The following is a 14,319-nucleotide window of genomic DNA, read 5'->3' on the forward strand; positions in this document are numbered from 1 at the left end:
ATCCAGTTGGCTTATGAGACTGCTGGAAGGCAGCCTCCTGAACGAATTACAGCTCATTCCACTAGAGCTGTGGCTTCCACATGGGCTTTCAAGAATGAGGCTTCTGTTGAACAGATTTGTAAGGCAGCGACTTGGTCTTCACTGCATACATTTGCCAAATTTTACAAATTCGATACTTTTGCTTCTTCGGAGGCTATTTTTGGGAGAAAGGTTTTGCAAGCAGTGGTGCCTTCCGTTTAGGTTACCTGACTTGTTCCCTCCCTTCATCCGTGTCCTAAAGCTTTGGTATTGGTTCCCACAAGTAAGGATGAAGCTGTGGACCGGATACACCAATGTAAGAGAAAACAGAATTTATGCTTACCTGATAAATTTCTTTCTCTTACGGTGTATCCGGTCCACGGCCCGCCCTGGCAATTAAGTCAGGTTTAAATTTATTTTTGTAAACTACAGTCACCACTGCACCCTATGGTTCTCCTTTTTCTCCTAACCGTCGGTCGAATGACTGGGGGGGCGGAGCCTGAGGGGAGCTATATGTACAGCTCTGCTGTGTGCTCTCTTTGCCACTTCCTGTAGGAATTGAGAATATCCCACAAGTAAGGATGAAGCCGTGGACCGGATACACCGTAAGAGAAAGAAATTTATCAGGTAAGCATAAATTTTGTTTTTTTTTAACGCCCTCTTAGTATACAAATATGCTCCAAGAGACCCATTTTTAATTAAATTGAACACTCAAGTAACTGCTTATGGAAACACAGAGAGACATTCTTGAGATAGTAACTTATATTCTTGTAATATTTTGTTGACATAACAAATTTGATTTCTCAAGATAACAAACTTGTTTTCTTGAGATAAGTTGTTTTGTTGATATAAAATGAAGTTGTTTTCTCAAAATAACAAACTTGGTTTCAACTTGATTTAAAAAAAAATAAAAATAAACAAATGGGAAGCTCTATAAGCTAGGGGTTATGGACAATGCTGTTAAATATGTGAGTTTAAATACGTGATAGATTTATTAGATTATGTAACCAGAATCATAAGGCTAAATTACTAAAAGAAGTTGTGGCCCCAATAAATAAATATACACCAATACATACATAAAAGTTAAAACCAACACAATAAAAAGTACAGCTCACATGAGATAAAAAGAAATGTTGGTGTCTTTCCTGTTAAAGGCTGCAAGGAATCCACTGATGTAATTTCCAGCCCCACTGATAGGGAAAAGTTCAGCCAGATATCCGGCTAGTATTTACCAGATTACCCCAGAAACCTCTTACCGGACCTCCGTTCGTTCACAGCACTACCAATTCAGCGATCCTTTATTTCCGAGTTTTCAAAACATTGCCGTATTGTAGACTCCAGCAACACTTACGTCTGGCCTGTTTGTACTGTCAGCGTCTCTCCTAGAATTCTTCAGTTCTTTTGATTGGCTAACCGAACGGGAAACCGGCAAAGAGGAAATGGTGGTCTCAAATTCAGTATAAAACATAGTCCTTAAAAAGTGCACTTTTTAAAAATTAATCCAAACAGGTTGATAACAAATTGTTTTATTGACATAACAAACTTGTTTTTATTGACATAACAAACTTTCGCCTAGATTTAGAGTTTTGTCAGTAAAGATCCGCATAGCTAACGCTGCTTTTTTTCCAGCGCACCCTTAAGACAACGCTGGTATTTAGAGTTGTTTAAGTGGCTGCGTTAGGCTCAGAAAAGGGAGCGTTGAGCATAATTTAGCTCTACTTCAACCCTCAATACCAGCGTTGCTTACGGTAGCGGTAAGCTGGAAAAACGTGCTCGTGGACGATATCCCCATAGGAAACAATGGGGCTGAGCTGGCTGAAAAAAAAAAACGAACACCTGCAAAAAAGCAGCGTTCAGCTCCTAACGCAGCCCCATTGTTTCCTATGGGCAAACACTCTCTAAGTCTACACCTAACACCCTAACATGAACCCTGACTCTAAACACCCCTAACCTTACACTTATTCACCCCTAATCTGCCGCCCCCCCCCCCCCGCTATCGCTGACACCTGCATTATATTATTAACCCCTAATTTGCAGCTCCGGACACCGCAGCAACCTACATTACCCCTATCAACCCATAATCTGCTGCCCCTAACATCGCCGACACCTACATTATATTTATTACCCCCTAATCTGCTGACCGGACAGATATAAATAAATGTATTAACCCCTAAACCGCCGCACTCCCGCCTCGCAAACACTATAATAAATTGTATTAACCCTTAATCTGCCCTCCCTAACATCGCCGCCACCTACCTACAATTTTTAACCCCTAATCTCCCGCCCGCAACGTCGCCGCTACTATATTAAAGTTATTAACCCCTAAACCTAAGTCTAACCCTAACACCCCCCTAACATAAATATAATTTTAATTAAATTAAATAATATTCCTATAATTAAATAAATTAATCCTATTTAAAACTAAATACTTACCTATAAAATAAACCCTAATATAGCTACAATATAACTAATAATTACATTGTAGCTATTTTAGGATTTATATTTATTTTAAAGGCAACTTTGTATTTATTTTAACTAGGTACAATAGCTATTAAATAGTTAATAACTATTTAATAGCTACCTAGTTAAAATAAGTACAAAATTACCTGTAAAATAAATCCTAACCTAAGTTACAAATACACCTAACACTACACTATCATTAAATTAAATAAATAAATTAACTGCAATTCGCTAAACTAAAATACAATTAAATAAACTATTCTATAATACGAAAACAAACACTAAATTACAAAAATAAAAAAGATTTACAAGAAGCTTAAACTAATTACACCTAATCTAAGCCCCCTAATAAAATAAAAAATCCCCCCAAAATAAAAAAAGCCCTACCCTATACTAAATTACAAAAGTAACCAGCTCTTTTACCAGCCCTTAAAAGGGCTTTTTGCGGGGCCTTGCCCCAAGGTAATCAGCTCTTTTACCTGAAAATAAAAATACAATACCCCCCCAACATTACAACCCACCACCCACATACCCCTACTCTAACCCTCCAAAACCCCCCCTTAAAAAAACCTATCCCTAACCCCCTGAAGATCATCCTACCTTGAGTCGTCTTCACCCAGCCGAGACGAATTCTTCATCCAAGGTGCGCAGAGGAGGTCCTTCATCCGGTAGAAGTCTTCATCCAGGCGGCGTCTTCAATCTTCATCCATCTGGCGCGGAGCGGAGCCATCCTCTTCAACAGACGACTGAACGACGAGTGAAGGTTCCTTTAATGGACGTCATCCAAGATGGCGTCCCTTCAATTCCTATTGGCTGATAGGATTCTATCAGCCAATCGGAATTAAGGTAGGAAAAATCTGATTGGCTGATGCAATCAGCCAATCAGATTAAAGTTCAATGCGATTGGCTGATTGCATCAGCCAATCGGATTGAACGTCAATCTGATTGGCTGATTGCATCAGCCAATCAGATTTTTCCTTCCTTAGGATTCTGTCAGCCAATCGGAATTAAGGTAGGAAAAATCTGATTGGCTGATGCAATCAGCCAATCAGATTGAAGTTCAATCCGATTGGTTGATGCAATCAGCTAATCGTATTGAGCTTGCATTCTATTGGCTGATTGGAACAATCAATAGAATGGGAGCTCAATACGATTGGCTGAATGGATCAGCTAATCGGATTGAACTTCAATCTGATTGGCTGATTGCATCAGTTTAGCAGATTTTTCCTACCTTAATTCCGATTGGCTGATAGATTTTTCCTTCCTTAGGATTCTATCAGCCAATCGGAATTAAAGTGATTGTCAATTTTCACTGTTATGAAATTATACATATATAGAGAATAAGTATATTAATCATACCGCCACTTTTATTTTTTAATCAAAGGTGTAATTTAATTTTTATCAGCATTTGTAAATAGCGTATTTTCACTATACCTGCTCCTCCCACTCTCCACTTCCTCCTTCTATGCAATATTACGTATACAGCGGTCCCACCCGCTTTTTACTTAGTGGCAATGCTCGCTCCCGTCTCAGTTACTCACTGCGCATGCGTCAAACAACGATTCCGCTGTCTTATATCTTACATTTTTGCTCATACTTTTTAGTTATACTGGTAATCGTATGTGATTGTAGAATACGGAGCCCTTTTTAAACTTACCAATCCGTATATTATTTCAAGAATCAATGAACTCCGTGAATTATTCAAATGCGCATGCGTGAATTGGGAACGAAGTTATAGGAAACATGTTGTAACGCAAGCGCAATGCGGACTAGTGACGACACACAAAGGGGTTGGGTCCCCCTGTGGTTAGCGCCGTGATTCGTTATGCTGATCGTGGCTATAAATGACAAGGAGAGATAGCAAATGCCAGGTGGAGGATTATAACGACGGGAGCGATATAAAAGCATTGAAAATGACGGTAATTGCAATGAAATAAATAAAATGATGAATGAAAGTCGTTATTTTAAGATTAATATAACGCAGAACTTTAGAGATGATGCAGAGTTTACATTCACTTTAACCCCTTAATGACCGCAGCACTTTTCCATTTTCTGTCCGTTTGGGACCAAGGCTATTTTTACATTTTTGCGGTGTTTGTGTTTAGCTGTAATTCTCCTCTTACTCATTTACTGTACCCACACATATTATATACAGTTTTTCTCGCCATTAAATGGACTTTCTAAAGATACCATTATTTTCATCATATCTTATAATTTACTATAAAAAAAATTATAAAATACGAGGAAAAATTGAAAAAAAATACACTTTTTCTAACTTTGACCCCCAAAATCTGTTACACATCTACAACCACCAAAAAACACCCATGCTAAATAGTTTCTAAATTTTGTCCTGAGTTTAGAAATACCCAATGTTTACATGTTCTTTGCTTTTTTTGCAAGTTATAGGTCCATAAATACAAATAGCACTTTGCTATTTCCAAACCATTTTTTTTTCAAAATTAGCGCTAGTTACATTAGAACACTAATATCTTTCAGGAATCTCTGAATATCCATTGACATGTATATATTTTTTTTTAGTAGACATCCCAAAGTATTGATCTAGGCCAATTTTGGTATATTTCATGCCACCATTTCACCGCCAAATGCGATCAAATAAAAAAAATTGTTCACTTTTTCACAAATTTTTTCACAAACTTTAGGATTCTCACTGAAATTATTTACAAACAGCTTATGCAATTATGGCACAAATGGTTGTAAATTCTTCTCTGGGATCCCCTTTGTTCAGAAATAGCAGACTTATATGGCTTTGGTGTTGCTTTTTGGTAATTAGAATGCCACTAAATGCCACTGCGCACCACACGTGTATTATGCCCAGCAGTGAAGGGGTTAATTAGGGAGCATGTAGGGAGCTTTTTGGGGTAATTTTAGCTTTAGTGTAGTGTAGTAGACAACCCCAAGTATTGATCTAGGCCCATTTTGGTATATTTCATGCCACCATTTCACCGCCAAATGCGATCAAATTAAAAAAAACGTTAAATTTTTCACAATTTTAGGTTTCTCACTGAAATCATTTACAAACAGCTTGTGCAATTATGGCACAAATGGTTGTAAATGCTTCTCTGGGATCCCCTTTGTTCAGAAATAGCAGACATATATGGCTTTGGCGTTGCTTTTTGGTATTTAGAAGGCCGCTAAATGCCGCTGCGCATCACACGTGTATTATGGCGAGCAGTGAAGGGGTTAATTAGGTAGCTTGTAGGGAGCTTGCAGGGTTAATATCACATTTAGTGTAGAGCTCAGCCTCCCACCTGAAACATCAGACCCCCTGATCCCTCCCAAACAGCTCTCTTCCCTCCCCCACCCCACAATTGTCCCCGCCATCTTAAGTACTGGCAGAAAGTCTGCCAGTACTAAAATAAAAGCTATATTTGTTGTTTTTTTGTGTTTTTAAAAAGCATATTTACATATGCTGCTGTGTACTATCCCCCCCTTAGCCCCCAACCTCACTGATCCCCCCCAAACAGCTCTATAACCCTCCCAATCTAACTTAATATGCGCCATCTTGGGTACTGGCAGCTGTCTGCCAGTACCCAGTTTAGAAGAAAATATGTTTTTTTTTAATTTTTATTAAAATTTTCTGTAGTGTAGCTTCCCCCCACACAAAACCAACCCCCCACCCCTCCACGATCTATTTTTGTGCTTTTGCACAAACAAGATTTGGCCCTTTTTCATAGCAATATTTTCCGTAGTGTAGCGGTTCCCACCCGCTCCCGCCCCGTGCACGCGCCAACCTCCGTGCACGTGCGCGCTCCCGCGCGCGCCCCGCCTACGATCCCGCCCCCCTTGATGGCAGAAGATACACCGATGGCCGCCCACCCGCCTCCCAAGTCGGCTCCCACCCACCAACGATACCGGCCATCGATGTCCGGTGCAGGGAGGGCCACAGAGTGACTCTCGGCATCGGATGGCCATGTAAAGTTATTGCAGGATGCCTCCATATCGAGGCATCACTGCAATAACCGGAAAGCAGCTGGAAGCGAGCAGGATCGCTTCCAGCTGCTTTCCACACCGAGGACGTGCAGGGTACGTCCTCAGGCATTAACTGCCTTTTTTTTGAGGACGTACCCTGCACGTCCTCGGTCATTAAGGGGTTAAGGTAGGAAAAATCTGCTAAACTGATGCAATCAGCCAATCAGATTGAAGTTCAATCCGATTGGCTGATCCAATCAGCCAATCGTATTGAGCTCGCATTCTATTGATAGTTCCAATCAGCCAATAGAATGCAAGCTCAATACGATTAGCTGATTGCATCAGCCAATCGGATTGAACTTCAATCTGATTGGCTGATTGCATCAGCCAATCAGATTTTTCCTACCTTAAGCCAATCGGAATTGAAGGGACGCCATCTTGGATGACGTCCCTTAAAGGAACCTTCATTCGTCGTTCAGTCGTCGGTTGAAGAGGATGGCCGCGCGTTGGCTCCTTTGAAGATGGCTCCGCTCCGGATGGATGAAGATTGAAGACGCTGCCTGGATGAAGACTTCTACCGGATGAAGGACCTCCTCTGCGCACCTTGGATGAAGAATTCGGCTCGGTTGGGTGAAGACGACTCAAGGTAGGATGATCTTCAGGGGGTTAGCGATAGTTTTTTTTAAGGGGGGTTTGGGTGGGTTAGAGTAGGGGTATGTGGGTGGTGGGTTGTAATGTTGGGGGGGTATTGTATTTTTATTTTCAGGTAAAAGAGCTGATTACTTTGGGGCAAGGCCCCGCAAAAAGCCCTTTTAAGGGCTGGTAAAAGAGCTGGTTACTTTTGTAATTTAGAATAGGGTAGGGCATTTTTTTTATTTTGGGGGGATTTTTTATTTTATTAGGGGGCTTAGGTTAGGTGTAATTAGTTTAAACTTCTTGTAAATCTTTTTTATTTTTTGTAATTTAGTGTTTGTTTGTTTTTTGTATTATAGAATAGTTTATTTAATTGTATTTTAGTTTAGCGAGTTGTAATTAATTTTTTTATTTAATTTAATGATAGTGTAGTGTTAGGTGTATTTGTAACTTAGGTTAGGATTTATTTTACAGGTAATTTTGTACTTATTTTAACTAGGTAGCTATTAAATAGTTATTAACTATTTAATAGCTATTGTACCTAGTTAAAATAAATACAAAGTTGCCTTTAAAATAAATATAAATCCTAAAATAGCTACAATGTAATTATTAGTTATATTGTAGCTATACTAGGGTTTATTTTATAGGTAAGTATTTAGTTTTAAATTGGATTAATTTATTTAATTATAGGAATATTATTTAGTTTAATTAAAATTAAATTTATGTTAGGGGGGTGTTAGGGTTAGGGTTAGACTTAGGTTTAGGGGTTAATAACTTTATTATAGTAGCGGGTTGCGGGTGGGAGATTAGGGGTTAATAATTGTAGGTAGGTGGCGGCGATGTTAGGGAGGGCATATTAGGGGTTAATACAATTTATTATAGTGTTTGCGAGGTGGGAGTGCGACGGATTAGGTGGTAATAAATATAATATAGGTGTCGGCGATGTTAGGGTCAGTAGATTAGGGGTTCATAGGGATAATGTAGGTGGCGGCGGTGTCCGGTCGGCAGATTAGGGGTTACATTTTTTTTATTAGAGGGTTGGCGATATGGGGGGGCTCGGTTTAGGGGTACATAGGTAGTTTATGGGTGTTAGTGTACTTTATAGCACAGTAGTTAGGAGCTTTATATTCCGGCGTTAGCCCATAAAGCTCTTAACTACTGACTTTTTTTGGCGGTAGGAGTCTTGTCGGTAGAGGCTCTACCGCTCAGTTCTTCCAAGACTCCAAATACCAGCGTTAGGCAAATCCCATATAAAAGATAGGATACGCAATTGACGTAAGGGGATCTGCGGTAGCCTGGAGTCGCGGTAAGGAGGTGAGTGGTAGACCCTTTCCTGGCTGACTCTAAATACCAGCGGGCGTTAAAAAGCAGCGTTAGGACCCCTTAACGCTGCTTTTGACGGCTAACGCCAAACTCTAAATCTAGGCCTTTGTTTTCTCAAGATAACTTGCTTTCTTGAGATAACACACTTGTTTTTCTGGGCTAACAAGTTGTTTTGTTGACATGACATAAACTTGTTTTTTCAAAATACCTTATTTTTTTTAAGATAAGTTGTTTTCTCAAGATAAATTATTTCTAAAGATAAATGCTTTCTCGAGATAAACTTGCTTTCTCGAGATACGTTGTTTCATTAAAGGGACGGTCAACATCAGAATTTTTGTTGTTTTAAAAGATAATCCCTTAATTACCCATTCCCCAGTTTGCATAACCAACACAGTTATAATAATACAGGTTTTACCTCTGTAATTTCCTTATATCTAAGCCTTAGGGCTAGATTTATTATAGCTGTGTATACGCGCCCCTGTACGCCTCAGCTCGCCTGTGGTGGGGCGAAATTACCAGCAGGTATTTGGCATTACATACAAGCGCAATTTTGCGCTCGCGTGCAATCCCGCCCCCTGCCCGCGCACAGCCAATCACGCGCGGGCAGGAGCTGTCAATCTCCTCGGTCGGACTCGACCGAGGAGATTGAATTTCGCCAGTTTAGAGGTGGCGAAGAGCGTAGGAAAGCAGCGGTCTGGTGACCGCTGCTTGATAAATCATGGCGAGCAAGTTCTTGTGAGAACTTGCTGCCGTAGGTCTTTCATAAATCTAGCCCTTAGTAGACTGCCTCCGTATTTCAGTTCTTTTGACAGACTTGCATTTTAGCCAATCGGTGCTCACTCCACGGTAAATTCACGTGCATGAACTCAATGTTATCTATACGAAACACATGAACTAATGCCCTCTATTGGTGTAAAACTGTCAAAATGCATTTAGATTAGAGGCAGCCGTCAAGGTCTACAGGGAGTTCAGAATTATTAGGCAAATTAGTATTTTGACCACATCATCCTCTTTATGCATGTTGTCTTACTCCAAGCTGTATAGGCTCGAAAGCCTACTACCAATTAAGCATATTAGGTGATGTGCATCTCTGTAATGAGAAGGGGTGTGGTCTAATGACATCAACACCCTATATCAGGTGTACATAATTATTAGGCAACTTCCTTTCCTTTGGCAAAATGGGTCAAAAGAAGGACTTGACAGGCTCAGAAAAGTCAAAAATAGTGAGATATCTTGCAGAGGGATGCAGCACTCTTAAAATTGCAAAGCTTCTGAAGCGTGATCATCGAACAATCAAGCGTTTCATTCAAAATAGTCAACAGGGTCGCAAGAAGCGTGTGGAAAAACCAAGGCGCAAAATAACTGCCCATGAACTGAGAAAAGTCAAGCGTGCAGCTGCCAAGATGCCACTTGCCACCAGTTTGGCCATATTTCAGAGCTGCAACATCACTGGAGTGCCCAAAAGCACAAGGTGTGCAATACTCAGAGACATGGCCAAGGTAAGAAAGGCTGAAAGACGACCACCACTGAACAAGACACACAAGCTGAAACGTCAAGACTGGGCCAAGAAATATCTCAAGACTGATTTTTCTAAGGTTTTATGGACTGATGAAATGAGAGTGAGTCTTGATGGGCCAGATGGATGGGCCCGTGGCTGGATTGGTAAAGGGCAGAGAGCTCCAGTCCGACTCAGACACCAGCAAGGTGGAGGTGGAGTACTGGTTTGGGCTGGTATCATCAAAGATGAGCTTGTGGGGCCTTTTCGGGTTGAGGATGGAGTCAAGCTCAACTCCCAGTCCTACTGCCAGTTTCTGGAAGACACCTTCTTCAAGCAGTGGTACAGGAAGAAGTCTGCATCCTTCAAGAAAAACATGATTTTCATGCAGGACAATGCTCCATCACACGCGTCCAAGTACTCCACAGTGTGGCTGGCAAGAAAGGGTATAAAAGAAGAAAATCTAATGACATGGCCTCCTTGTTCACCTGATCTGAACCCCATTGAGAACCTGTGGTCCATCATCAAATGTGAGATTTACAAGGAGGGAAAACAGTACACCTCTCTGAACAGTGTCTGGGAGGCTGTGGTTGCTGCTGCACGCAATGTTGATGGTGAACAGATCAAAACACTGACATCTTCCATGGATGGCAGGCTTTTGAGTGTCCTTGCAAAGAAAGGTGGCTATATTGGTCACTGATTTGTTTTTGTTTTGTTTTTGAATGTCAGAAATGTATATTTGTGAATGTTGAGATGTTATATTGGTTTCACTGTTAAAAATAAATAATTGAAATGGGTATATATTTGTTTTTTGTTAAGTTGCCTAATAATTATGCACAGTAATAGTCACCTGCACACACAGATATCCCCCTAAAATAGCTATAACTAAAAACAAACTAAAAACTACTTCCAAAATTATTCAGCTTTGATATTAATGAGTTTTTTGGGTTCATTGAGAACATGGTTGTTGTTCAATAATAAAATTAATCCTCAAAAATACAACTTGCCTAATAATTCTGCACTCCCTGTATGAACCTCCTAGGTTTAGTTTTCAACTAAGAATACCAAGAGAACAAAGCAAAATTATTGATAAAAGTAAATTGGAAAGTTGTTTAAAATTACATGCCCTATTTGAATCATGAAAGTTTTTTTTGGACTTGACTGTCCCTTTAACATAACAAACTTTATTTCTTAAAATAAACTTGCTTTCTTGTAATATACTTGCATTCTTGAGATATGTGTATCCTTAAGTACTTAATGATAGGCACCTGTATGGCATTGGTCATTAAGGGTTTAAAATTCAACTTCCCCAATCTCTGCATACCCTGCTTATGTTTCCCATTCTGATTAAATTGTGTGTGTTTTTTTTTTGTTTGTTTGTTTTTTACACCTTCTGGCAAATCCCCAAACTGCCTACTGCTCTAAATGTCGTACAGTCAGTTCCATCCGGCCTACTACTGCCAGTATTGTACTTCCAACGAGGGGAGGAAAAAACTAACAGAGATAAAAGGAAATAAAGCAGGGGAGAGATGTATATAGAAGGACAGTTATTCTCAAAGAGAGGGACAGAGAAACACAATAATGATGGTCAGAGAGAGGAGGCCTTGGTGTTTAGAGGTCAGCCAAATAACCACTTCAGTGATGTGAGAGGATAATAGAAATCTAGGCAAGGCAAGGGACATGTTCCAGACACACAGTTCTGCTGGTGAACATATTATACTGCTGGAAAGATTAGCAGGTTGCAGGCTCAGGTGACTACCTGGGTAGCTCCTTTCCCTTTCAGTCTCCATACTCCATCACTTCATGAAACAAGTTCATGTCAACAAAACAACTTATCTTAAAAAAAATCAGTTTTATGTCAACAAAACAACTTGTGTTGAGAAATAAAGTTTGTTATCTTGTGGGGGAAAATCTTGTTTTCATGTTATCTCATGATAGCAACTAAAAAAAATAAAATACAGAAAATTCATAGTCTCTCTGGGCTTCCATAGACTTCTGTATCAAAGTGAGATATATAATTATTGTATATATATATGTATAATATATAATGTATCCCTGCTTCTGTATACATTGTTGCCAATGCATTAGGGGACTCTGGGTAAGATATGCAAATTAGACATTCAATATCTCACAGAGAAAAATGCTTGTAGTATAGTGACAGTCTATCGCTCAATAGGAGTATTTATATCAAATAACATACTTAGCAACGGTTTGTGCATATTAAAGTATATTGATGCCTAAAATGGTTTTTGAACTGAAAAGTCAGCAATTACACTTTCACAGTATTTTATAAATTTTAATTCCATTTTGAATTAAAGGGACATGAAACCCCAAAAATGTATTTCATGATTTAAGTAGAACATACGATTTTAAACAACTTTCCAGTTTACTTTTATTATCAAATTTGTTTAATTATCTTGCTATTATTTGTTGAAGGAGCAGCAATGCACTAATGGTTTCTAACTGAATACATGGGTGAGCCAATGACAATCATTATATATATATATGCAGCCACCAATCAGCAGCTAGAACCTAGGTTCTTTGCTGCTTCTGAGCTTACCTAGATAAACCTTTCAGGGAAGGATAACAATGGAAGCAAATTAAATAGAAGTAAATTGGAAAGTTGTATGCTCTGTTTAAATGTCTAATTATGACTTTGCTGTCCCTATAATATCGAGCCTTATTTAGTAGGAGAAGTGATGATCTAATTTTTCTGTTATTTTTGAGTAATGATTTCTTTATAGTCCTTTAAACCCTATTCCTAGAGAGTTATATTGTTTTCGTTCTCTGTAACCACCTGCTTTAGCTTAAGGTTACACATACTAATCTGCTTCCTATTAATGTGATTTAGCGGAGGACACAGAGACCAAATTACGAGATCTTGGCTTTGGGTACAGAGCAAAGTTTGTCACAGAGAGTGCTCGAACAATCCTGTCTAAACACAGCCCTGATTGGTTGGAGAGCTTGCGTCTTGTGCCTTATGAAGAAGCAAAAAAAGCGTTATGTGACCTGCCTGGGGTGGGAGCCAAGGTGAGTGTAAAAGGTTTAGAGGACAATCATTGTTTGTTAGAGGTGGCTGTAAAAAAAAATCTGCATGTACATTTTCACTCTTTTTACACTTTTCTAAAGTTTTCAGTGTGATCCACTTTAGTATGAGCTAAATCTAAGTAAATTAGTTCATATGTATTGCACACTTCTTGTGTTTAGCAAATTTCATGATTTTGAGGCCACTTGTGTAGTAGAGAATATGTTAATGAAAAACACACATAAATACTTACCTGGGACCGTTCAAAAGTTGTTCCTGACAATAAAAAAATAAGTTTTAACCACACTACTGCAGATCTGTCTTGGCAGCAGATAGGTTTCATGCTGGATTTTGCTTATTTGCCACCAATGACAGTTTGTCTTATAAGTTCCATATAGCCCCCAACCATATGCCCACATCTGTCTTCAGATCATAACCCCTGGCTCTGCAGTCCCCCTATAGCTACCTGACCACTATAGAGCTTAGATCAGACACCAAGGCTCTGTAGCCTCTCTGAACATACCAACATAAGGTCAGATGGCTTTCTCTATAAGCCAGTTACATGTTAAATGAGACTTCTAGCCGTGCAGAACATCTGCTAGCTACATACCTCAGTAGATATGACTCCTTGCCCTCTAGACTTCAGCCCATTTGCCACTCACATACCCACCTCAGACCACTGGACCTGCAGCCTCATTCCTTAAAGGAACACAAATTAAACTTTCAGTACTCAGAGCATACAATTTTAAATAACTTTCCCAATTTACTTCCATTAACAAAACGTGCACAGTCGAGTCCCCAGCTCCTACTGAGCATGTGCAAGAATTTACAGTATATATGTATATGCATTTGTGATTGGCTGATTGCTGTCACATGATACAGGAGGAGTGGAAATAGACATAACTTTGAAATTTGTCAGAAAAAACAAAATCCACTACTCATTTGAAGCTCAGGCTAAGTGCTATTGCATTGTCTTGTTATAACGCATTTGTTCATTATGCAAATCTACTGTATTTACTGGTCCTTTAATATATCCATTCTTGTTTGGCTGAAGTCTACTGTTGCTGTGTACCCTAGACTTGTGCGCGGCGGAAAAATTAGTCTAGTTTCAGATCGATTCGGATGTTTTCGAAATTTCGAATCGATTTGAATTCGGATGCATTCTAATGTATTCGTTTCGGATTCGAATAAATTTGCATGTATTCGGTTCAGATTTGATTAGTAAATTCGGAAGTTCGGTATGTGTTAGGTGGGATGTGCTGTGTATTAGACTAGTATTATGTACTGTAATATTAGGTGTAACCCATAGCAGAGCAATATAACCTAATATACTGTACAATACTAGTGTAATTGTGATAAGTCCATGGCCATCCGAATGTAACGACTAAATGAGAACTAATTTGGATTTATTCGTTAGTTTCGGTGCTACAGTAAT

The 14,319-nt window shown here is 39.3% G+C and overlaps 1 protein-coding gene across 4 annotated transcripts in view; it reads left to right on the top strand.

The window, feature by feature from the left end:
- OGG1 (8-oxoguanine DNA glycosylase) overlaps nucleotides 1-14,319 on the top strand; it is a 95,004-nt gene that overhangs the window by 52,584 nt on the left and 28,101 nt on the right. For all 4 annotated transcript variants that reach the window (XM_053720975.1, XM_053720976.1, XM_053720977.1 and 1 more), the window contains one exon: nucleotides 12,711-12,889. In XM_053720975.1, coding sequence (XP_053576950.1) covers nucleotides 12,711-12,889 — 179 coding nt within the window. The remainder of the gene's footprint in view (nucleotides 1-12,710; nucleotides 12,890-14,319) is intronic.

This window comes from Bombina bombina, chromosome 7 (assembly GCF_027579735.1).
Source record: "Bombina bombina isolate aBomBom1 chromosome 7, aBomBom1.pri, whole genome shotgun sequence".
NCBI classification, from domain to species: Eukaryota; Metazoa; Chordata; class Amphibia; order Anura; family Bombinatoridae; genus Bombina; species Bombina bombina.